Source organism: Rhinatrema bivittatum, chromosome 2 (genome assembly GCF_901001135.1).
Source record: "Rhinatrema bivittatum chromosome 2, aRhiBiv1.1, whole genome shotgun sequence".
Taxonomy (NCBI): Eukaryota; Metazoa; Chordata; class Amphibia; order Gymnophiona; family Rhinatrematidae; genus Rhinatrema; species Rhinatrema bivittatum.
The window spans coordinates 294,857,335-294,883,976 of NC_042616.1; the positions used below are offsets into that span (position 1 = coordinate 294,857,335).

Here is a 26,642-nt window from a genome sequence, read left to right on the forward strand (position 1 = left end):
CCTACGATCCTCCAAAGCGGAAGTGCCCGGTGCGGGCAGACCGCAGGAGATGGACTCCGGAGCCCTCCGGTCCTCCAAGGCAGAAGTGCCCAGTGCAGGGCAGGCCGCAGGAGAAGGACTTCGGCTCCTCCTGTTCGGAGGACGCAGCCCCGGCTGGGGGGGCGCTGAGGAGCCGGAGGGAGGGGGGTCAGACCTGCCAGGTACCAGCACAGGTACAGCAGTGGATGGAGTTGACCCCAGAGTAGTCCGCTTGTTCCCATGGGAGGAGTTGGCCCTTTTTCCCGGCCATCCTGCAGTAATTTGGGGTGGAGGCCCACAGATGGAGTCTTCACCGGGGGCCAAGATGGATCCGGTCTTTTCCAGCTCACCGGTCCAGCAGTGGCCTTCCCGTTCCCCTTTTTCGGCTGCGGACATTTTATTCCGGGAATGGGATACCCCGGAGCGGGGCCTGAAAGTGAGTAAAGCCATGGTCAAGTTGTATCCATTACCAGCAGATACTCTGGAGCTTCTTCGGGTTCCCAGAGTGGACGCAGCGATGTCAGCGGTAACTACGAGGTCAACGATCCCGGTTACAGGAGCAGCCGTTTTCAAGGATATCCAGGATAGGACAATGGAACTCCAGCTTATGCAAGGGTTTTTCAGGTGTCGGCCTTGGGGGGCGCGCGGCGATTTGTAGTAACTTTGCGCTGTGTGCTGGGTTCCGGTGGACCCAGGTTCTCCAGGCCCATGCGGATCTGTCGGAAGAGGAGGCGCGGCATGCGGATCACCGCTGATTCTCTGTATGACTTGCTCCGGACGGCCGCCAGAGCTATGGTCTCGCCCGGATCAGCGAGGCGCCTCCTCTGGTTTCGGAACTGCGATCCCAGGTAGTCGCGTCCTCCACGTTCGGGACCCTCGTATGGGTATTCTTCCCCCCGGACCCCTCAGTGACAACAGTCTTTTCGGGGGCAGCGGTTCGGTATGCCCTCGCCGCAGCCTCTGTACGTGGTCCAAATTGTTGGGGTGCGGTTAATGTTGGTTTTCGAGGACGGGGCCAGCGTTACGGCGGACCAGTGGGTCTTCGGTGTGTTAAGTCGCGGCTACGCGTCAGATTTGTTCGAACCCCAGCGGACAAGTTTCTCGTCGCTCCTTGCAAAGCTCCGGAGTAGGAGGCGGCAACGCTAGGCACCATCAGGCGCTTGGAAAGTTTAGGAGCTGTGGTTCCGGTCCCGATCCATCAGCATGGTGACGGCCGTTGCTCCATTCGCTTCATCGTTCCAAAGAAAGATGGCACGTCAAGACCGATCCTGGATCTCAAAGGCGTGATCAGATGCCTGCGTGGGAGAAGATTCGTTCGGGGATTGCTTCGGTGTGCCCGGGCACATTCTTGGCTTCCCTAGATCTTACGGAAGCATCCCTTCACGTGGGACTTCGACCGGAGTCCCAGAAATTCCTGAGGTTCTGCATGCTGGGACGTCCCTATTCTTTCCAGGCGCTGCCGTTTGCTCGCGCAACAGCTCCCCGCACATTCATGAAAGTGATGATGGTGGGGGCGGCGCAGCTACGCTGGGAAGGCTTCCTGGTTCATCCTTGCCGGGACGACTGGCTGATTCGCGCAAAGTCCGAGGGTCAGTGTCGACGGGCGGTGGCCCGGGTCCTACAGATCTTGCAGTCTCTAGGCTGGGTAATCAATTTCGGCAAGAGTCAACGGGTACCGACCCAGACCCTAGAATTCCTCGGAGCGGTCTTCAACAAGAGACAGGGCAAACTGTTCCTACCCCAGGAACGCAGGTGCAAGCTACTGTCTCAGGTGAGGCGGTTGCTGTCTCTTCCCGGTCCTTGGGTCTGCGATTGTCTGACGGTCCTGGTTTTGATGACTTCAACACTCGCCATGGTTCCCTGGGTGCTCGTTCATCGGCGGCCGTTGCAGTCGTCCTTTTCTATCCCGATGGTAGCCGGTCTCGAAGGAGTTCTTCCTGCCTCTTCCACTCGAGGGCCAAGCGAGATCCAGCCTGCGTGGGTGGCACAATTCCAAGCTTGTGGTGTGTCCCTGCTGGTACCCGATTGGGCGGTGGTGACCACGGATGCCAGTCTCTCCGGCTGGGGAGCAGTTTGCCTAGGGAGGTCGGTCCCGGGGCTATGGTCAGCGTCTCAAGCCCAGTGGTCTATCAGCCGACTAGAGACCAGAGTGGTCCTTCTGGCTCTACAAGCCTTCTTACCGTTAGTACGGGGAATGGCGGTCCGAGTATTATCGGACAACGCAACCACCGTGACCTACATCAATCATCAAGGAGGGACAAGGAGTCCACAGGTGGCTGTAGAGGCGCAGCTCTTGATGTCAGGGTCAGAGCTAAATCTCGGCAGCATCGCAGCCTCCCACGTTGCTAGGGTCGACAATGTCCAGGCGGTTTTTTTTTCTCAACCGTCACCTCCTCAATCCCAGAGAGTGGGAATTGGGAAGAGCCGTTCCTCTTCATTTGCAAGTCCTGGGGAATGCCCCACATGGGCCTGATGGCCACGTGGCACAACGCATTCGCCCCGAGGTTTACAGTCGGAGTCGAGAAGGGGAGCAGAAGGGGTCGACGTGTTGGTGATTCCCTGGCCGACGGATGTGCGTCGGTACATGTTCCCGCCGTGGCCCATGCTCGGCAAGATTCTGCGGCGCATAGGATTGCTCCCGTCCAACGTGATCTTGGTAGCACTGGAGTGGCCGCGCCGTCTGTGGTTCGCAGACCTCGTCCAGTTGTCGGTTGCGGCACCCCTTCGTCTCCGGGGGTTCGCGGGGCTCCTTCATCAGGGCCCCGCCTGTTTGGAGGATGCGGATCCCCTCTGTCTTGCGGCCTGACTTTTGAGAGGAGTCGGTGGCAGAGAAAAGGTTACTCTGCCGCGGTAGTTGCTACGCTGCTGAGGTTCAGGAAGCAGTTCTACGTCCCTGGCTTATGTCCGGGTCGGGGTAGTCTTTGCGGAATGGTGCGTGGAGCGGAGTCTGGATCCCACTTCCGCTGCTATGTCCGATATTCTGGCTTTTCTCCAGGCGGGGCTGGCTAAAGGCTTAGCGTGCCGTTCTCTACGGGTCCAAGTGGCGGCGCTTGGTTGTTTACGAGGTAAGGTCCAGGGAACCTCCCTGGCTCTTCACCCGGATATTTCTCATTTCCTTAGGGGGGCTACACTCCTCCGTCCTCCTTTGTGGCCCCTTGGTCCTTCTTGGAATCTCAACTGGGTGCTTACCGCCTTCGGCTCAGCGCCGTTTGAGCCCCTGAAGCGTTCTACGATCAGGGATCTCATGTTGAAGACCGTATTCCTGGTGGCGATTACGTCGGCTCACCATATCTCGGAATCGTAGGCTCTGTCCTATCGGGAGCTCCTCTAGCGCTTTCCGATTCGGGAGTTTCGTTGCGGACGATTCCTTCCTTCCTGCCCAAAGTCCTCTCGGTTTTCCGTTTTGCATCATTCGGTAGAGCTTGCCGTTTTCGCGGTTGGGGAGTCTTCGGACACGAAAACGAAGACCTTAAGAAACATGGATGGGCGAATCTCTCTTCTTCGCTATCTATTATCCTTCTCGGGTGACGGATCATCTGTTTGTGCTGACTTCGGGTCCACAGGAAGGTTCTGCGGCGTCCTGCACGAAGATCGCCCGTTGGTTCAAGGAGGCCGTTCGCTCCGCATACTTAGTGCGGGGAAATTCACCGCCTGTGGGTCTTCGGGCTCATTCGTCGCGGTCTCATGCTGCGGCTTGAGCGGAATCTTCCCGGGTGAGCCTCAAGAGATTTGCAGGGCGGCTACCTGGAACTCGTGGCATACCTTCATTACACATTGCCGGAGGGATGTTCAGGCTGCTGAAACTGGGGGGTTTGGAGTGAGGGTTCTCTGAGCGGAACTCTCTGCTTCCCACCCTCGGTAAGTTAGCTCTGGTACATCCCAGGTGTCCTGGACTGATCCTGGTACGTACAGGGAAAGGAAAATTAGTTTCTTACCTGATAATTTTCGTTCCTGTAGTACCAAGGATCAGTCCAGGATCCCGCCCGCAGTGCTACGCTAGTGTAACGGAGAGTCCGCTCATCGATGTGTTTAGGTCAGCTGACCCCTTGTTTCTTCGCTCTCCCGGTTGGGGAGTCCGGTTCCTGTAGGGGGGTTGGAATTTTTCAATTGCAAGTTGGTAAAGTTTGCTCTGGTTACCTTATGGAGTTTTCTACTTTGACATTACGTATGACTGAGGGGCTGTGACTGGCACAGGGGCATATATGGCTCCGCCCACAAGTTTTGCTCTGTCTCCACCTACTGGTGCGGAGTCACAACCCAGGTGTCCTGGACTGATCCTTGGTACTACAGGAACGAAAATTATCAGGTAAGAAACTAATTTTCCTTTTTCTTCAGGTATCATTTTAAAGTTGTAGACTATAGTTTTAAATGAACACACTGAGATGAGCTGATTGTGTTGATTTAAATGATCATCCCATCTTAATCCTAGCTATATTAATTTGTAGAGGTGGTATACTTCTTTACATTTTAGAGTCCTTGTAAGTTCTGTCCTCTAATGTGTCTCTATGTAACTATTGTTGAAGAAATACACAATAAAAGAGAGCCATAATTCTAACAAAAGACGGCAACTGAGCCCTGGATGGCAAACACACTGAACAGGAGGAGGAGTACCAGCACTTACTCTCTGAAACAGTATCTGTTTCGAGAAGAGCAATATTTTTGCTAGTTTGTAGTATAAATAGTGGCTTTCTGCATAAGTACAGAACTGTTACTGCACCATAAATGGTGATGTGGGAGCTGACATCTAGGACAGTAACTATCATTTGTTTTGCTTTTTTTTCTCCTTGGCAGTCTCAGCTGCTTCCCCTTCTCTGACTGGCATGCCTGGACAGCTCAGCAAACATGTGCCAGCCTGAGGCACACCCTTGGCACCACTCATGGGCTGACTGGGGTCACTTTAACAGCTTCTTTCATTCCCTGGGTTTAAAAACCCACACCAATTTTATGAAGAAAAGCTCTCGTTTAAAAAGTCAAGACTACAGTTGATTCTGAGGCAACATGGCTGGTGAAACACCAAGGGCTGGATGAGTTTTGAAACAGCAATGCCTACTGAGGTTGCAAAGCTATATCGCTATTATGTTTCAGCTAATATGACGGAGATTCAAATTAAAATTCTTTACAGAACTTATATATCTCAGGTTTTGGGTGTGAGAATGAAGCTGTGGGACTCAGATCTTTGTTTGAAATGTAAAGTACTCCCAGGTAGTTTCTCTCGCATGTTTACAGAGTGTCAAAAGCTTCAGCCCTTTTGGAATAAGGTTACTGTTTTAATTGAACAGATCCTGGGCTGTGAAGTTCCTTGGTCTGGACAGTTGTTTATCTGTGTCTTTAGGAGGGCAGATCTGTTTTACCTTAGTGAGGGAGGAAAATTTTCGCTGCGGCTCTCCTCTGGGTAAAACATCTGTGCTGGCAGCTGAAAGAAGTCCCAGTCTTTGCTCAGTGGAAAACTCTGATGCAACAGAATGGACAGTTGGAAATGATAAAATGGAATCGCTAACAATAGGCCATTCCTCTATACGAAGGGATACTATGATTTGTGGTCAAAGGTATTGCTTGTTATATAAGGGACCAAATATGGTTTTATTTCTCTTTTAAAATTTGATGGATGTATTACAGGGATCTGGGCAGTGCTCTAATATGACAAATGAATAGAATGTGAGTGGATATGACTGAGTGTGGTTGTGTGTGTGAAAAGGGGAATTCATAGTTATTGATGTTAAGGAAAAATTAGTTGATACTTGCGGTTCTGAGTTCTTTTGATTAATACTGTTGTTCTGATGGCTTAGAGCTATTATGGACATCTGGATTCCGGCAAACGGGAAGTTAACCAGGAAGCCTTTCAGCAGACAGTACTTCGGCGGCGGTGGTGGGGGGGGGGGGGGGGAAATACCTCATTTTTATCTTTTGTACCTCACGATACCACCACGATTTATCATTCTTCAGGCAGTATAGGGAGAGATACTTGCCTTAGTTCAGCCTTGGTCAGGAGGGAAGTTGCTATGCATGTTCCTATCTTAACCACTGGTAGAGTGGATTCTGTTCAGAATAGAGGTAGACAGCACTCATGTAGACCTAGTGGCTATAGTTTAACTAAGGGGCCCATGGCACATGGTTCTGTTGAGATTCCAGATTGACTGTCCTCTGTTCCTCCTAGATGTATGAGGACTCTTGGTGCAGGGACTAGTCACCATGGAGAATCCTTCTCCATTTTGTGCTCTGGTTTGCCTCTTGAAGAGGTCATGCTTTCAAAAAATATTTTTTTTTGAAAATGGGCCACTCTTCTTCTGTGCTTGCCATCCTATTGGAGGAGTTTAAGTCCTCAGTTTCTCTGGATAATATTCGGTTATAGGCACCTCTTTGAAGCAGGCTGCAGTGTGTTTGATTTCTTTTTAGCATTCAGATATCCCTTTTTGTGTTAGACTGTCTTATGAGAAGTTTGGAGAAGGATTTGGCCTTGAGCTGTCAAAGTTCAGGTTGCAACCCTATCCTGTGTTAGGATAGGATTCAAGGGATCTTACCAACCTCCCTTACAGATATATTCCATTTTTCATTGCAGAGTGAAGAAGCTGCAACTTCCATCTTTAGACCAATGATCCCTTAATTGGATCACACTTTGGTTCTGAAAGTGTTGCAGTGGCCTTCCTTTGGGCCTTTGAGTCATGCTTTGGCTGCAAATACTGGACAGTGATTTATTTGTGGCAGCAATTTGTTGGGCTTGGCATATTTTTGGATTTCAGGATCTTACTGTAGGAATCTGCTTACTGGTCATTGCATCAGATTTAGTATCTTTTTGTGGAGCACTGTTTTTCATTTCAATCTATTTCTTTGCCAGTTTCTTTAATGAGGAGTTCCTGGGTGGCTACCATTCCTTGAGGTTCTTTGATGTCAGGTCACTAATCCCTTTTTGTTAAGCAGTGAGGCTGTGTGTTTTATTCAGAAGTCTACAATAGGGTACAAGAAGTCTCTATAGCCAGTAAATCAAGATAGCTCAAGGACACAATACCTTAGCATAGTGCTTAAAGGCCAACAGGACCCTGAATTTGTTTGTGCTCATTCTACTAAATCATGTTTTTTTTCCTAGGTGTAAGCAATGGGTTATTGTAAAGCAGCTAGATTATTGTCTTTGCATTGTCTCTTATGCATTACAGATTGGATTTGATTGCTAGGGAGAGCAGAGCCTTTGCAGCTGAATTCTTAAGGCAGCCTTTACTTCATCCCTCCCAAGGTAGTTGGGCTTTGGTATTTCCCACTTGTCTCGACTTGACTGGTGCAGAAGGATGAAAGGGAAGGAGAAATATTTACTTGTTAGTTTTCCAGTCCAGGCCCCTCCCAGGAAATTCAGCTGTATTAGGCAAGAGAAATTAAAGATTTTCAGGTATTTGACATGTACATTTGTATTTTGTCAGAGTAATTTTTCTTTTTAAGCCTATGTTGATTTTGTTTCCTATCCTCCCTTTGATTGTGTGTTATTTCTGTTTCTCCACAGAGTGTAGACAAATTGTGTGCTGTAAGTGGATTTTTTCTGTATTGCAAACCTTTTATTTTTTAGGTTTATTTTGAATTTTTATGAACTGTTCAGTGCTTTGTCATAGGAATACTGGCTTTTCACTGCATTGTACCCCCTTCTATGTAATGGTAATGATGTCACATAGGAAAACTGTGTGCTCTGCTTCCATCTGCTGGTAAGGAGGACATAATCCACTTATCTTGAGTGGCCAGGTATAGCAGGATTCATGAAAAGAAAATTAACAGAAAAAAATTTCTCCTTTTCTCAATCTTTGTAATTTCTGTTCCATTTTTCTGTTCTTCTTGACCCCTCCCTGTCCTACTCCTCCTTCCTGCTGTTTGTTTTTCCTCTTCCTTTGAATCTTTCCTTTAGCAGTAGATATTTTAATACTCTTCTTCCTTTTCTCTTTCTGCCCCTTCTGCTTTTTGCCTTATCTTTCGATCCGATCTCACCTACTTCTCTTCCTTCTTGTACCCCCCATCGCTTGGTCAGATCACTCGATGATAGAAGTTGAACTATCCCTAAAGAAAAAACAGACCATCAACATCCCTAAATCCTCGATCCAATTCAGAAAACCATGTTCCATGGAAGTCCTCAACAACATCCTTACCAAGGACCTATCTAACCTTGACCTCACAAATGCAGCCAATGCTTTGAACTCGCTATCACCCACTCAGCAGCTGATAAATTATGCCTCTTAACATCCCTACCCGCACCAACAAAAAACCCTGGTTTTCCACAGAATTAAGAAAACTCAAACAGGACCTACAACATAAAGAACAAAGCTGGAGGAAGGATCCCTCGCCTAACACACAGGCCTCCTACAAAACGGCAATGATATATTATAGGGCCACCATTCTTCGCACAAAAAGGGACTTCTACGCCAAAAAAAATACGGCTTCCTATACGACCCTAAAACACTATTCTCATATGTGGCAGCACTCACCACCCCTATTCCTCCTATCATCCCAGAAGAAGAGGCCCAAAACAAATCTACTGAGCTGGCAATTTTCTTTGATAACAAAATAAAAAATTTACTTATCCTGCCATCAACTTCCAACTCTACTTCAAATTACCAGCCTCCACCTAACCAAAACCACTCCTCAATGATTCACAAACAGTCTCTAGAATCTTTTGATCTTACATCACCCTTGGAAATTGAATCTATCATCAAGTAAATGAAGCCCTCTTCGCACCCAATAGATCAAATCCCAACCAAACTCCTTCTCACAATCCCAAACACCATCGCCAAACCCCTGGCCGACATCATAAACTGTTCCCTCACTCACAGAACAGTCCTGGACGTTTTAAAAACAGCCTCCCTGAAACCCCTACTAAATAAACCTAACTTGGACCCATCCAACCCCATAAATTTCCGCCCAATTGCCAACTTACCTTTCATAGCCAAGATAATGGAAAAACTGGTCAACTCTTGTCTCCCAGACTACCTTGACTCCCACGACATTCTACACCCATCACAATTCGGATTCAGGAAACACAGAATCTCTCCTCTCATTAACGGACAACATCCTGATGGGCCTCGACAAAGGTCAATCATACCTGCTAGCTCTTCTAGACATCGCTGCGTTTGACACAGTTAACCACACAATCCTCATCAACCGCTTGATGGAAATAGGCATCTCAGGCTCTGCACTCCTCTGGTTAAAATCTTTTCTAAGCGACAGGTATTTCAAAGTAAAAATAATCAACAAAGAATCTTCCCCCATAGCGTCCAAGCAAGGAGTACCCCAGGGTTCCTCGCTTTCCCCGACTCTATTCAACATCTGTCTTCTCCCCTTATGCCAACTACTCAAAAACCTCAACCTCACCTACTTTATTTATGCGGACGACGTGCAGATCATAATCCCCATCAAGGATCCCATCTCCGACACTCTAAACTATTGGAACAGCTGCCTCCACGCAATCAATATCCTTCTCACGAGCCTCAGCCTGGTTCTCAATACATCCAAAACCGAACTTCTGGTCATCTCCCCCAACGATAATAACTCACTAGCCAGCACCACAAATATACCATCAGTAAATCAAGTGAGAGACCTTGGAGCTACCCTAGACTCCAGAATGAACCTTAAAAAATTCATTAACACCACCACTAAAGAGGGCTTTTACAAACTTCAAGTCCTAAAACAATTTAAGACCTCTCCTTCTATTCCATGACTACCGATCTGTCCTTCAAGCCATACTATTCTCAAAAATTGATTATTGCAATGCTCTCCTGCTTGGTCTCCCGGCCTCCTCCACCAAACCTCCTCAGATGCTGCAAAACGCAGGAGCCAGGATCCTCACAAACACTCGCCGTATGGACCACATCACACCGATACTAAAAATACTACATTGGCTACCCATACACTACAGAATACTCGTTAAGACTCTGACCATCATTCACAAATCCATACATCAGCAATCCCCTCTGCAACTTTCCATACCCCTCAAACTACACTCCTCATCACACCTGCTCTCACACCCTCCTGCTCCCTCTCTGAAATCCACACTCTAGCATCTCCCCTTACCTCCCATGTTCTCTCACCCCCTCTCCTCTCTCATACACATTCTCTCGCACTGGGGCCTTTATCTTCGCCGTAAGCGGAGCACATTCCGTTCACAGCACACAGGGGCCTTCCATTTGCGCCACAAACAAAGCGCACCCCATGGCACATGGGGGATGCGCTCTGTTCGCAGCATGCCAGGGTTTCCTCTATTTTCTGCGCAGAATTTGCCAATGCAATTGGGGGGGGGGGGGAGAAATTCTGTCCAAATCCTGCACTCGGCCATAGGGCAGAATTCCCTCCAGATTAGGAGGTGGACTGCGTGAACTGGTGCAGGTATTGGCAAAATCAGGGTTTTCCATAAGGAACTTATATTTTTTTTTGTATGTAAAATATACACACCTGTGTTTATAAAATAGATAGGAAAAGTACACACTTTCAATTCATTGCACATATTTGTGCTTAGGTATGCATTTATTATATCGTAAAATAGTAATGACGGCAGAAATGGACCAAATGGACCATCCACGCTGGCCAGCAAGTTTCTTATGGTAGTAACTGCTGCTCTATGCAGGTTACACCTATGGTTCTGTTCAGAGTAGTAAATATGGCTCCATGCAAGTTACACCCAAGCCTTATGTTAAGTGTAGTAATATTTACAATTAAAATAAAGCAATTATCAAACCCATAACAAAATTACTGCTACCTCCATTTTTACGGGGTGAGTAGCCTTCATGATATTTCAGACAATGCTGCTTGCCTCTGCTTTGCTTTTGGAGTTGGCTGTAGAAGCAGTCCTGTGCTCTTTCCCTAATGCCTGCAAATCAGTACTCTGGATCGTAAAAGTCAGTGCCCAGCGTTGGCTGGCATCTGAATCCAATTGCCCTCTTTGTCCCCATTGTTAAAACAGAGAGCATTATTGCAGTTTCTTCGAAAGCATCAAGGCTAAATGCTTAAGGGTAGTATTCTCCATGCCTTTTTTTTTTCTTCCAAACTCATTTTTATTAAGGCAATGAGGCGATGGCACAAACCATAACAACCAACAATTTTCAACATTGAACAAACAGGAAAATCTTCCATCAACGAATAGCATGCTAGTTCATAACCTCAATCCATCAGCCCCCAAGCCTCTTTTTATTGTTCTCCTTACAATTGTAATAACAATTACAGTTGCCTAAACTCCCCCCCCAAGCCATCAAAACAATCACACATCTCATACTCCCCCCCCCCGATACCCATCATTGAGATACAGCTCCCCATAAGGCCTTCTTTGGGCCCGCCTCCTGCCAATTCACTGAATATCTTAATTCTTTCAATCAGAGTTGGGTCTACATTGGCAAGGTGTCATGAAAAATGTGCCAGATATTAATATAATCATGTGGAACCTTCTGATGTAGCATAAAGACGACAATGCTCCATCTGCATGAAAGAGTTCATGTACTCCATCCTGCGACCTTTGGAAGGTGGACTCTCAGAGACCCAGTCCACCAAAATACATTTATGATCCAGCAATAGCATAACTGCACAAAAATATACTGGCTCTTCATGATAGAGGGTATGACAGAGCAGAGTAAGCTCAACCCTCCCAGCAAGAGCACATCCCCTCTAAGAGGCAAAAAGGTATTATTGCACTTCTGGCCAGCCAAGATGATCTCCTTCCAAAGTCAGCAAGGTAACAGCAAGTTACAAACAGGTATGTGTACGATCCTGTATCTACATGACACACCTCTGATTCTGCTATCCCCATTTTACACAAACATATTCTATCTATATGTGAATGATGAACAATTCTAAATTGTATTTCTTTCAGACTCACCTCATGAGGGAGGCTATTCACCTCTTCAAAAGTTGATCCCATGACTTCAACAGTTACTGTGTTTTCTAGTTCCTTCTTCCAGTATTCTGTTAATTTGTGAAGTCCCACCACTTGCAGAAGTGTTTTACAGATCTTATACCATCCTGATTATAGAGTTTTTACCTCCTGCTATCTGATCTATTTCAGCCATCCATTTACACTCTGCACTAATTTAATCTTGTGTCATCGCTAAGGACTGGAAATAGTGCCTAACTTGTAGATAACCATAAAAATGTGAAGTCAGGATATGATACATTTCTTGTAACTGGGCAAAACTTAGAAAAAGGCCCAAATCTGCATCTACCAAATGCCACAGATAAACTATACCTCTTTTTCACCAATCAGCAAAAAGTGATTATTTTACGCCTGGTGGAAATGAGGGATTTTGTGATAAGGGAAGAAATAAACATTCTAAGACCCTCCCATACACCAGCACACAACTTTCCACACCTCTGCAATAGAGCGTAAAAATATATTACCTTTGACCCCTTTTGGCCAACTTACCTTAGGCATATGAATTTACCCCATAGGAGAGCATGGGCTGCCCATCTCTTCCAACAAGTGAAAAGCATACCGTAGTAAGAACATTCATCTCCCCAAAACTCCCCCAGGAAACATGATTGACATGCAATGGCATACATCTGGAAATCTGGGGCTTCTATCCCTCCCTTCACCTTACTCAGTAATTGATTTTAGTCTATTCTGGGCTAGTGTCCCCTCCACCAAAAGTTAGATGTCATGGACCTAAGACTTTTAGTATCCTGAAGTGATAAGATGCATAGCAACATCTGCAGCCTCTACAACAGCTTAGGTAAAATGACCATCTTAAGCAAAGCATTTCTTCCCATTAGTGACAGTGGGAGGTCTTTCCATCCCATCAAGTAAGTTTTTATAATTGGCCGCATATAGCTCTGAGAGGTCCCTGGGAATCCATACCCCTAGATACTTGAGCTGAGAGGGAGCCCAGCGAAAGGGGAAACTCCCTTGCCTGTTGTTCTGTAAGGATAGGCTGAGGGGGAGAGCTTTGGCCTTATCGAATTGATTTTTAACCCCACAAAAGTTTGGTATACAGAAAAGCAGTGTACAATCGATGGTATAGCATTATGGGCATCCGCTAGAAACAATAAGATATCATCTGTGAAGAGACAGTTTAATTTCCTGAGAGCCTATAGTTCCTCCTTTTATCTCCCTAGAATGTCTTAATTGTAAAGCTACAGGCTCTAGAGTTAGGGGGGACAGTAAGCAAATCCATGGCTCTCGTGCTAAACTTTCAAAAAATGAGAAAAATAGAAAAAAAAATGAAAGGAGCAGTAACAAAGGTAAAAAGTGTGCAAGAGGTGTGTTCATTGTTAAAAAATACCATCCTAGAAGCAAAGTCCAGATGTATTCCACACATTAAGAAAGGTGGAAAGAAGGCAAAACGATTACTGGCATGGTTAAAAGGAGAGGTGAAAGAAGCTATTTTAGCTAAAAGATCGTCATTCAAATATTGGAAGAAGGATCCAATGGAGAAAATAGGATAATGCATAAGTATTGGCAAGTTAAATGTAAGACATTGATAAGAGAGGCTAAGAGAAAATTTGAAAAGAAGTTGGCCATAAAGGCAAAAAACTCACAGTAAAAACTTTAAAAAATATATATATCTGAAGCAGAAAGCCTGTGAGGGAGTCAGTTGGACAGTTAGATGAGTGAGGGATTAAACTAAAACTAAACTAAAAAATGAAATTTCAGACCTATTAGTAAAAATTTGTAACATCATTAAAATCATCCATTGTACCTGAAGACTGGAGGATAGCAAATGTAACCCCAATATTTAAAAAGGGCTCCAGGGGCGATCTGGGAAACTACAGACCAGTTAGCTGACTTCAGTGCCAGGAAAAATAGTGGAAAGTGTTCTAAAGATCAAAATCACAGAACATATAGAAAGACATGGTTTAATGGAACAAAGTCAGCATGGCTTTACCCAAGGCAAATCTTGCCTCACAAATCTGCTTTACTTTTTTGAAAGAGTTAATAAACATGTAGATAAAGGTGAACCTGTAGATATAGTGTATTTGGATTTTCAGAAGGCGTTTGACAAAGTCCCTCATGAGAGGCTTCTAGGAAAAGTAAAAAGTCATGGGATAGGAGGTGATGTCCTTTCGTGGATTACAAACTGGCTAAAAGACAGGAAACAGAGAGTAGGATTAAATGGACAATTTTCTCAGTGGAAGGGATCTGTATTGGGACCCATACTTTTCAATATATTTATAAATGATCTGGAAAGAAATAAGACGAGTGAGGTAATCAAATTTGCAGATGATGCAAAATTATTCAGAGTAGTTAGATCACAAGCGGATTGTGATAAATTGCAGGAAGGCCTTGTGAGACTGGAAAATTGGGCATCCAAATGGCAGATGAAATTTAATATGGATAAGTGCAAGGTGATGCATATAGGGAAAAATAACCCATGCTATAGTTATAGAATGTTAGGTTCCATATTAGGAGCTACCACCCAAGAAAGAGATAAGAGCGTCATAGTGGATAACACATTGAAATCATCGGTTCAGTGTGCTGCGGCAGTCAAAAAGGCAAACAGAATGTTGGGAATTATTAGAAAGGGAATGGTGAATAAAACAGAAAATTTCATAATGCCTCTGTATCGCTCTATGGTGAGACCGCACCTTGAATACTGTGTACAATTCTGGTCGCCGCATCTCAAAAAAGATATAGTTATGATGGAGAAGGTACAGAGAAGGGCAACCAAAATGATAAAGGGGATGGAACAGCTCCCCTATGATGAAAGGCTATAGAGGTTAGGGCTGTTCAGCTTGGAGAAGAGACGGCTGAGGGGGGATATGATAGAGGTGTTTAAAATCATGAGAGGTCTAGAACGGGTAAATGTGAATTGGTTATTTACTCTTTCGGATAATAGAAGGACTAGGGGGCACTCCATGAAGTTAGCATGTGGCACATTTAAAACTAATCGGAGAAAGTTCTTTTTCACTCAACACACAAACTCTGGAATTTGTTGCCAGGGGATGTGGTTGGCGCAGTTAGTGTAGCTGGGTTTAAAAAAGGTTTGGATAAGTTCTTGGAAGAGATGTCCATTACCTGCTATTAATTAAGTTGACTTACAAAATAGCCACTGCTATTACTAGCAACAGTAACATGAGACAGACTTAGTTTTTGGGTACTTGCTAGGTTCTTATGGCCTGGATTGGCCACTGTTGGAGACAGGATGCTGGGCTTGATGGACCCTTGGTCTGACCTAATATGGCATGTGCTTATGTTCTTAATAAACAGTTGAGGAGACAGGGGGCATCCCTGTCTTGTACCTCCTTTGAGAGGAAATGATTCTGATAGTGCCCTGTTAAATAAAATGCGGGCAGAGGGATCTGAATATTATGTTCTAACCCATTCTAAAAAGGGTCCCCTTAATCCCATATTTCTCTAATATCCAAAACATGAATTCCCAGTTTACATTGTCGAAGGCCTTTCCACATCTAGGCTTAAAATTAAGCCTTCCACGAATTTATCAGAAGAACCCTGCAACACTGCTAGAAGCTTCCGTACATTATTTACCCCATGAAGTTAGCATGTGGCACATTAAAACTAATCAGAGAATGTTCTTTTTCACTCAACACACAATTAAACTCTATTTTGTTGCCAGGGGATGTGGTTAGTGGAGTTAGTGTAGCTGGGTTTAAAAAAGGATTGGATAAGTTCTTGGAAAAGTCCATTACCTGCTATTAATTAAATTGACTTAGAAAATAGCCATTGCTATTACTAGCAATGGTAACATGGAATAGACATAGATTTTGGGTAGTTGCCAGGTACTTGTAGCCTGGATTGGCCACTGTTGGGAACAGGATGCTGGGCTTGATGGACCCTTGGTCTGACCCAGTATGGCAATTTCTTATGTTCTTAATCTAGCAAAAGGAATGCTGACTACTTGTGCTGGTGAGCTCTTTTAGGTTCACACTCAGGGCCCATGGTCTCAAGAGGACAGATTTCATATTAACCTCCTGCAGTTACAGCTATTCATTATTATTTATTTATGCTCTAAGAATGGCCAAACTGTCTTGGTACAAATAATCAGGTGGCAATGTTTTATCTGAACAAGCAAGAGGGTCAGATCTTCTCTGTTGGAAAGATATCAAGTTATGGCTTTGGGGTTTCTGCTAAGATGTACTTTAGGGCAGTATATTTGGCAGGGAAGTGTTTTAGTAGACAAGTTAAGCAATCCAGTAGGCAGTCTCAGTGAGGAACTTCCAAGGTAGATTTGTTCACAACTGCTCAGAACAGAAATGTGCCAATGTTCTGTTCCATGAGGTGGTCATCTTTCTCTCTCTATTGGGAGACAGGGATTCTATATACATTCTCTTCCTCTTCTTGCTCTAGTGGGAAAAACCTTAACAAAACTCAGAAGAGACCAAGGGACTATGATTCTCCCTCTTTGCCAAGACCAAACTGGTTTCCATTCTTTCTGGATCTCTTCATGGATCAGGTTGGCCATTTTTCGATCCCTTGTATTGCAGAACTAGGGAATGTTACCTCATCCAAATCTCTAATCCCTCACACTCACAGCCTGAATGTTGAAAGTAACATAAGTCAGAACTACAGTCTTTCCAATCTAGTCTCTTTAATTCTTCTGGAATCCAGTAGGCAGTCTTAACATTTTAAGCAGAAAAGATTTGCTATCTGTTGTGAAAGCAGGGCTCTAAATCTTTTTCCTACCCCTCTCCCCATAACAACTGCTTATTCCATATTCTGATCTAAAAACTGTTAGAATATACCTTAGAGTAGCTGGAACATACTACCATTTTGTAGACGGGAGATCTATTTCTCTGCAAATCTTAGCTGTGTGATTTATGTAGGGCTTGCTTTATTTGACACCTCCCACCAAACCACCTGCTGTATCATGGGACCTCCACATGAGTTTAACCCAGCTAATGAAAGCCCACTTTGAGCCTCTGGTGTCCTGTGGGTTGATGGACCTGATCTGAAAGGTCCTATTTTTGGTGGTGATTACTTTGACACAGAAAGCTTCAGAGCCTACTGACTTATTCATCCTAATTTCATCATAATAGGGTGGTATTTTGCACCCAAAGTTTCTGCCCAAGGTTGTATTGGATGTCCACCTTAATCATTCTAACAACATTTGTCCCAAGGACAACAAAGGTCAATATGTCCTTCACACTTTGGATTGCAAGAGAGCAGACAACTTCTACCTGGAGCAGACTAGAATCTTCGCCCAGCTTTTTTTTTTTTTGCTCAAACAAGGCTGGGATGGCTGTATCAAAGAGGGCTGTAACTGGAGAGTAGATTACATATTCTTCACTTATTCCCAAGCGGGTTTAACCTTAAACAAACATGGCACGGTTCTTGTTGTCAAAGTCATGGCTACATTAGTAGCCTATCTAAAGTCAACTTCTATTGACCAGACATGCAAAGCTGAGACATTAAGCACAGTCCACACATTCACAGTCCAGCAGGACAGCGGATTTGGGCAGTCTATTATTGAGCGTTTTTGAAGGTTAGGGCCCAACTCTAGTACCCCTTCCCCCCAGGACCCATTTTTATTATTTTGGGTTGTCCTATTCAGAAAAAAAGGTTCTGTTGATGAGTTGGTTGGTTATTTAATTATTTATGAACTTTTATTTATCACTTTTGCAGGCATATGGACCATCCAAGATAGTGAACAAGAGCAATAAAACTGCCTAAAACATAAAACATACATTCAGAAGTGTCTTGTTATTGTTGCTCTTTTTCAATTTAGGACAGCCATTCGCTAGGAGTCCTAACTGTGCAGTGGGTGAACTGCTCAGAAAAAAACAAAGCTGTTTACCTGTAATAGCTGCTCTCTGAGGACAGAAGTTCACTAGTCACACAAATCTACCCTCCTCCCCCTTCTGGAGTTAAGCTCATTAGCTTAATAAGAGGACCGGGGCTTGTGGCTGATGTGCAATTGCATGGGACATTTGCTGCATGCTCAATGGAGTTTAAGAATATCTTAGAAAGTTCTGGAACTGAAAGTCCAGACTGACACTGTCAGGATGTCATCACCCAAGTGTTTGACTAGTGAACTGTCTTTGGAAACATTTAATACAGGTAACTAACTTCTTTTTACACCCCACCCCCCCTCCCCGAGCAAAATTCAATTATAAAAATACTGAAGAGAACGAGACCTGGACTATTCCCTGAGGCACTCCAATGATTAGCCCCTTTTCTTTGAATGAGCCCTATTTATCATGAGTTTCCTTTCACTCAACCAGTTCCTAATCCAATTTATAGCTTCTGTATTCACTTGCAGGGTATACAATATGCTTTTGAGTTTTCTGTGCAGAAGAGTGTGTGTGTTATCTTGGAACAGAGTGGACTATGCTAGTTTTCATCTCCTGGTTTAAAGTGTACATGTATTATTAAATAAGGCATTGGAAAATTGCCAAAATACTAAAAGCAACCAAAAACAGGGTAAGGATGCTTATTTATTTTTTTGGAGTTTACAGTTTAAAAGACCTTTCCTTCAAGCATGCCTTGCATTTTTTTTCTTCTCTTAACCTTTGCAATGAAAAGTTGAATATTTTAGGACTATTATGTGCCATCTTCCAGTTTACAATGGAGGTGCAGCAGCGGTACGCAGCTGCACCACTGCTGTGAACAAATATGAACAGTTTTCAAATTCTCATTTTACCAAGCCTGAGCATCTCTCTCTTTCAAAATCTGGAGGCCAATATTCAATAGGCCATTTAGTGGACAAGTTATCCCATTAAGGTTAGCCAGATAACTTGTCCTATATATTCAACAGGATAAACGCATATACTAGCTTAAAGTTATCTGGTTACATGTAGCTGGATAACAAAACACCTAACCAGCTATATTTGAAAAGGTAGGGTTTTTTCAGTAACCCGGCCTTATGTGGCTGGATAACACACTACTGATCCAGACATCTTTAAAAGATATCTGGCTACGGAGCGCTATCATAAAGAAGTAAATAAAGGGGCCAGCAAGCCAACCCCCTCCCTCCCCCCAAAAAGTAGCTTACAAAAGAGCAAAATTAAGAGAATATAAACTCTCCAAATTTACTGAGATTTGAAGTCATAGATATTTAATCGCTTTTTTTGCCCACCTAAATGGGTATTCCTAAAGTAAGGTCTCTTGAGCCTGTTCTAAATATTTAACTCCAGTATTTCAATTTCAGATACATTAAGGAGGTCATTTTAAAAGGAATTACACACATAAATATATAGCATACTATCATATCAATTTTTAAAAAGGCATTTACATGTGTAAAGTGCACTTACACATCAATATCCTATGGACAATTCAAAGGCATTTATTGCAGTAATTTTCAAAAGCCCACTTACATGGGTAAAGTGCATTTAAATGTGAAAAATCCAGTTTTAAGTGTGCAAATGTCTTTTAAAATCAGGCCCAAAGTGCACATTCTTCCTATCATGTTATGTACCTTTTTCTTATCATGCTATACAACCAATTAATTCCATGTAACTTTTTTTCACTCATTATTTAACTAAACTATTCCATGTAAACCAATACGATGTGCACACGGTTATCGGTATATAAAAGCCTTTAAGCAAATAAATAAATAAAATAAAAGCAGAGGCCCCCCCTGTCCCTGATTGCTATACTTTGAAAGAGCAGCCTGCCCCCTCCCTTCCCTCTTGCTCTCCTGCAAGAATAACTGGCAGGGATCCCCACCTTCTCCATTCCCCCCCCCCCCCCCCCCAACATTTATTTATTTATTTTTTTAATTGCAGGGAACAAGGGACCCTCTGCCCTGCTCATTGCATCTCCAGTGCTGCTCTTAAGAGAGGTAGTGCTGGAAGCATAAGCATACGTTAAACTTATGCTTGCAGTGCTACCTCTCTCACAGCAGCACTGGAGATGCAATGAGCAGGGCAGAGGGTCCCTTGTTCCCAGCAACAAAAAAAGAAGGTGGTATTGAGGGAAATGGGGTGAGGGGGGATACCTGCAGTTTATCATCTTTGCGAGAGGGTGGGAGTGGACAGGCTGATCTTTTTAAATAAAAAACAGGGACAGAAGGCCTCTGCTCCATTAAGAGGTTTTGGGGTGGGGTGAGGAGAGCACAGCCCAACAGGGCCTTGGTAAGAGATTTTGGGGTTGAGGGAGTGGATTGGTCCGCTGGCCCCCTTTATTTACTTCCTTTTGCTTCCTTATGACAACGCTACTTAGCCGGCTATCTTTTAGTGAATCAGGAACTAACTTAGCTGGATATCTGGGTTGTGCACGTGTAAATGCATTTTACCCATGTAAGGGAGCTTTTGAAAAATGCTACAATATATGACATTGAATTGTCAATAGGTTTTACCTATGTTAAATGAACTTAACATTTTGAAAATTGCTATGATAGTATGTTAAAGTTACATGTGTAACTCCTTTCAAAATTATCTCCAAAGAAAGCATGATCATCATTAGGGATCCACTGTGGACCAAAAACTTAAGAGGTCCATATTCAAAAGTCATTCAGACGGATAACCCACAAGTTATCTGTCTAAATGACTAACTCAGCATATTCAGCCACTTATCCGGCTAACTTATAGCTGGATAAAGAAGGGACGTTTCAGGAGCATCCTGGGGAAGGGTTGAGTTATCCAGCTAACGTAGCCGAATATCATATTTTGAAGCATGTAAATGCTTTTGAAAATCAAGCCCCTTTACTCTTACATGCAGTTACATTTCTGTCTTTTTTTTTTTACAAAGAGCTTAAGGTTATTACACTAGTCATGTATTTATCCTTAATCTTGGCAAGTGTATGATTTATTTTAATTAGGTGGTTAAATGCTATCCAGAGAACTGTAAATCTCTTTTCATGGGTTTTAAAAAAATATTTTAATCACCAACTGGGAAAAAAAACAAAACAAAACAAAACAAAAGATGACAGTTTTTCTGAACAATATGGTGAAGTTTTGGGTGTAATAAGACAACTTTAAAATGCAATACCAGAACCCAGAAACCTCAGCTGCAAGAGAAAATTAGAGTGAATAGTGCTTGATCATGATCACTGATAATGAACGAGGTGCATGCAAGACAGTTGTATGCTGGCAAGATGCTTGATCCTATATTAAATGACTATAAAACTAGTTTTATGTTTATTAGCTGTGCATTCAGGTATTTTAGCCCTCAGACATTTTTACACCTATGTTTTCTTCAGTTATATTTAGATTTTTGTGTTGTGGATAGGAGTGTTACTGATTGTGCTTTGCTTCATAATAAAGTGTGTGTGTGTGTGTCTGGGGGGCGGGGTGATCTGGTATGAAAAGTGATGCATAGTTGGGAACAGACATTGGACTTGATGTCCCTTATACATGTTCACATTTGAAGTCACAAGAAATTACATGAGGAAATTAAATTATATGATCAACCAAAAATGCCACACAATTCATTATGAATAATATCACTCTGTAACAGTGGCCGCCCTTCTCTTACAATAGTCCATTAAAGAGCAGAACCAACTGCACAGTACCACATGGCAATTATACATTTATCACATGTCAGCACAGGGGGGGAACGGGACGAAATACAATTAAACAGATATTGGTAAGAAGAAAGCATTACCAAAGCTCACTGAATTATTCATTCCACATCTGCACATTACATAACAGTCCGGCGTCATCTCCTGGAAAATGCCAGTGCTCAGTGTGATCAGAATGAAGATGAGTGGTCATCAGATTTCACAGTCCCACAGCCCTCTGTATAGTTCAGGAAAGCAACTTTCCAGACTGCACCTTGTGATGCTTTAGAGAAGCAATGCGGCTGTAGGAGAATTTCTCTCTTCTCTCGCTGTGGTTCCTGATGTCAAAGAATAACACAGCACCGGCAGAGTCGCTGCCCACTGCCACCAACTGAAGGAGGCGGGGTTACTGGTGCAAAGTATGCATGAACCTTTACATCTGATAGGTGAGCCTAAGGGGAAATAAGATTCATTGAGCTAATATGAAAAAGCATAGGACTGCAATTTTTTAGGAAAAAAAAATTGAAGTCAGTGGAAACAGTAGGAATCCCCTCCCCCAACCTGAGAGTTTTCTTTCTAGTTTATGGGTCCCTTGAGCAAATCATAGTAAGTATGACCATGAAAATTAATCCACAGATTACACACCACTAAAATCCCAATACAGCTAAAATTATCCAGGAACAGAGAATTCTTTCACTTAATATACATACATTGTTAGATCCACCACTCCTTATACCAAGAGGGTTTTAAAAAAATTTTTTTTTTTTTTTTTTTTTTTACTTATATTTGCCTTTCAGAAACTTCAAAGCGAATTACATTTAGGTGCTGCAGGTTACAGTGGATCCTTCTATCAATAAATCTTTTTTAAATGACAGCATTATTCTGATGGCATAGAAGGAAAAACTTTGTGCCAGATGGGTATCTTTATTTGCTTCCAGACATTAGCAAAGGTACCTTGCAAGCAGCTTCTAAAAATGGCTAGGAACAGGTCCTCAGCAAAGTTAGTTTGCAGAGATATAATGACAGCTAGATATCTACCAACCATAGTGTAAAAAACAGTCTCTGAAAACAACTGTAAATGTTTTTGGACTCACCTTCCTGGAGCTATTTCAGATAGTTAATAATTATGTAGCCTTATGCTGCTGTTTCAATGTACTAAAAGCTAGATCTTTATCATAACATATGAAGACCAGCTCATCAGAGATTTAGTTAACCAAACAACTAATACAGTTGTAGAGATTTCATCCTGCTTGTCTGCTGAGAAAAGCTATAATCAACTACACAAGGAGGGTGACATCATCTGTTGGCACAGACAGTGTCTCGGGGAATTCTGGAAAGGCCTGGAAGTCTTTTCTGGTCATGTACAGGAATTCCTACTCATACCTCACCTCTCTATGGGAATTCTTTGGCACCTGCCCAAACATAGGCTTCTTTTGCGCCATAGTTAAGTTTTAGATGTATTTTTCTTGTGCAATTTACACAGAAAAGTTTTACATTTCATTGCAATTGACTCTCCGCAGTATGCTTCTTCTTCCTTCTCTTACTCTGCTAAAATCTTTTGTTACTATTTATATCACATACGTTTTCTGTCCTTTTTGGATGCTGTTGCTTGTTTCCAAGTTTGTTTTGTGTTCTTTCCTCAGTGCAGCCTTGAACTCTTTTTCTCAAAAGGTTTTGAGTTTTGATATTGCATCATCTATTTTTCTCATAATGGCTTACAAGACAACCAGCGGTTTCAAGTGTTGCCCTCATTATGATTCCAAGAAGTCCATTACTGATCATCACGGAAGTTGCATGCACAATCTAGGGCTAGAGCGTGATATCCCTGACATCTGCTCAAATATGTCACCCAGGACCATCAAAGCTCCAGAGACACAAATTACAGGCTGTCTTCTCTGTCAAAAGACAAGTTCAGTGAATCTACACTGGCACCAAAGGCATTGACATTGAAGGACCCAAGAGCTGCATCTCAGACTCCAGTTCAGAAAGGATATATTAAATGGATATCTGTGAATGTATCATCCCAGGGTGGAAGACACATGAAGCCTAAGAATTATATTTTTCGCCAGCTGGTCCAAATGGCGCCAAGAGGTAGGCAAAACTTCTCCAAAACCTTTCGACTCTGATTTGACATGGATGGTGTCGACATTAATTCATAGCACCAAACCAAGTGATTCAAAATTCCTGAGGCCTGAACTTGGTGCCTTTTGGCACACTGAATGAGTGCCTCCTTGATACTCTCTGCCTTGAAAAATACAGAGGACAACACTAGGGATGGCCAAGCAGGGGATGTCAACTTCCCTCATGGCTTTTCAGAGATCAAAGCCAAAGGACTATAAACTGGACCCTCAGGAAACCAGCACAGCAAAGTCTTAACCCAAGAGGCTGATCTCACTTCAGATGTGGCCACTCTGAATTATGTTGAGCCTCCAGCACCACTACATTCTTGCAGTCATACATCAAAGAGGCACATGGAGACTTCGGAGCGTCTGCTTCACTTGATGCCAGCTTTTTCCAGTTTGATCATCCAGAGCCCTGGTCTCGGCTCAAACTGGGGAGGAGCCAAAGAGATTGAGGGCCTCTTCAGTGTGTTCCTAGCACCAGTGCTCAGTGCAGCTCCCCAGTCTTTGCATCAATTCTTTGGTGGCAGCTTTGAAGAGATGAACTTTTGCTTCTTGGAAATGCCTTACCTTTTGGACTGGAACCATTTTGCATAGATACCCCAAACATTTGTAACAAACTATGATAATCTCTGATGGTTATCTCCCATTTGCATTTGGGGCAGAACTTGAAGCCACTGGCCTGCTTCTCCAAGACTGTGAAGAAAACCAGCAAGGCAAAAATCAAACAAAAAGAAATTAATATTTTCTTTTTAGATGATCAAATATTCAAAACTTTGGCCAAATGGATCGCTTGGCATGGCCATGACGGAAAAAAAGAAAACAAAAAAAAAAACCAAAACAAAAAACTATGTGCTGGCTCAGTAGACAACGGAAGAGAAAGATAACTTGGAAAGTGTAAAAAAAAAACCCTAATTAGGGGAAGACTAAGGGGCCTTCCAGAGGCAAAAACCCGCCATTGGACACGCGTTTTCCCTTACCCCTTATTCAGTAAGGGGCCGAAAACACGCGTCCAACCCCCCGAACCTAATAGCGCCCGCAATATACAAATGCATGTTGATGGCCCTATTAGGTATGCCCGCGCGATTCAGAAAACAAAATGTGCAGCCAAGCCGCACATTTTGCTTTCAGAAATTAGCGCTTACCCAAAGGTAGGCGCTAATTTCTTCGGGCACCGGGAAAGTGCACAGAAAAGCAGTTTTTACTGAATCGGCCCGAATGAGCTCTGGGGGCAGTGTAGCTTGCTTTTGGAGTTATAGAAGGAGTGTAGGAGCTTTGTCTAATGTGGATTTCTGGCCTGCTCTTAGGACTCCAGCAAACCCTGCTGGAAGTCTGGGAGATGGGTCAGAGATCTGTCCTACCTATCCACTTCCCTGGTCGGTAAGGACTGATCTCGGGTTGCTTTTTTGGGCTTTTAAGAGAGTTTTGAGTTGAAGGAAGCCTGGTGAAATCCTGTGCACCTCTCCTGGGCTCCGGTTTAGGAGAACCCTGGTTTGGGGCTGCCCAGATTAGGGAAGACCTGCCCCTCTACTCCCTCAAGGGCAGAGGAGGCGGAGACCCAATGCCAGGACCTTTTTGTGCTTATTTCAGTTGTGAGGAAAGAAGATTTTTTTGCAAGAAAATCTGGGAGGAAGTTTTAGCAGTCCCTCTTCCTGCCCATCAGAAGGAGCAAGTAGAACTGTTTGTTCCAGCCTGGATCCCTCCCATCAGGGATTCATCTAAACCAAGAGAATCTGAAACCCAGCTAACTAAGTTAAAAAGTAACTGAGAACATTGAGGACACCCATCTGGAATCTTGACCCTGGAGAGAGAGAGAGAGAGGTTGGGACTCCCTGTGCAGAAACAGTATTGTTTCATTTTTACCAGTTCTGGAAAGGGGTTTTATGTCTAGCTAAAGGATACTCTTCCCACCTGGGAGCTCCACTTAGCCAAGCCTGAAGAGTGGATGCCTTCCCTTACCCTGGTTTAGAGACTCCTCACTGTGGATGCTGTATGTGCCAATAACCATACTGGAGTAAGATATAAGGGAAAAAACACAGGATAGCTTCTACGGCCAAGTCCCAAAGCAAAGAACGTCAATCAGCATTGTCTGAATTATCAAGAAGGCTCCTTGCCCAGTGAAAATGTAGCTAGCAGTAATTTGAGTTTAATTGCTTGGCTTTGATTGATTGTAAATATTACTATCCTTATCGTAAGACTTGGAGGTAACTGCATGGAGCAGCAGTTACTACCCTTGAGAGAAACATGAGAGTATCCTGCACGGAGTGGCAGATACCATTAGAATCTTGCTGGGCAGACTGAATGGGCCATCTGGTCCTTTTCTGCTGTCATTTTTATGTTACTATCTTACTTGGTTAGTGTCTAAAATTAAGTCTTTACTGTTGCACAAAGTCAGATGAGAATGGCACAATTGAACTCAATCCACAGCACCACAGATTTCTTTGTCTGTTAGTCTCTTTCGCCAATCTATGCAGGAACAAACCTCAATCCTCCAGTAATCCCCCAGCAATCCTCCTGGGCCTCAGTTATTCTCCCCATAGCCTTAAATTTTAGCCAGTCTCAGTCTCAATCCCTATTCGGCAGCTCATTCCCTTATTTTAGGGGAATGGGTTGACAGTCAGCCCCCCCTGCCCCCACTCCCAGGTTCAGTTCTCCTGTTCTGATATATAACACATCTATAGTATTTCAGTATGAGATTCCTTTAGGTTTGGTTTTTTTTTTAATTCTGTTTCTTAAATCTGATATGCCAAAACTATATAAAGATCATTGTTATTTTATACTAAAGACCTTACGCATGCTATTAGCTGCAAAAAGCAATACCCACATTCTTTGCTCTTCAAAACTTACCCTGATCCTTTTGATTCCTGCTCGGGTGACTTGCTGGCAGTCATATAGCTCTATTCTCTCCAAGCTGTGACAGTTCTTCAGGTGCTCTAATGTCATGTCTGTGATCAGGGGGCAGTTGTCCAGCTCCAGTACCTGCAGTCTGTCATGGCCACATGTACTATTGCTCAGGTGCAGAATACCATCATCTGTGATCAGTTCACAATGTGACAGGCTCTAAATCAAAAAGCACAAAGTCAGCAAAACCATAAATGGAAAGCACAATATTACTGGTAGCACGGGCAGGCTTGTAGGCATGTTTGCAGCTTACAGTCTCTTC

At 43.7% G+C, this 26,642-nt stretch overlaps 1 protein-coding gene across 2 annotated transcripts in view; it reads right to left on the minus strand.

Annotated features, from left to right (window-relative positions):
• FBXL2 (F-box and leucine rich repeat protein 2) overlaps positions 1-26,642 on the minus strand; it is a 239,067-nt gene that overhangs the window by 18,164 nt on the left and 194,261 nt on the right. Inside the window, exons 14-15 of one of the 2 annotated variants that reach the window (XM_029589645.1) lie at positions 26,327-26,539; positions 19,648-21,811 (exon numbers count right to left, since the gene is read on the minus strand). In XM_029589645.1, coding sequence (XP_029445505.1) covers positions 21,704-21,811; positions 26,327-26,539 — 321 coding nt within the window. In that variant the 3' untranslated portion in view covers positions 19,648-21,703. Of the gene's footprint in view, positions 1-19,647; positions 21,812-26,326; positions 26,540-26,642 lie in introns of those variants that run through there. The other variant, XM_029589646.1, reaches the window with a different exon arrangement.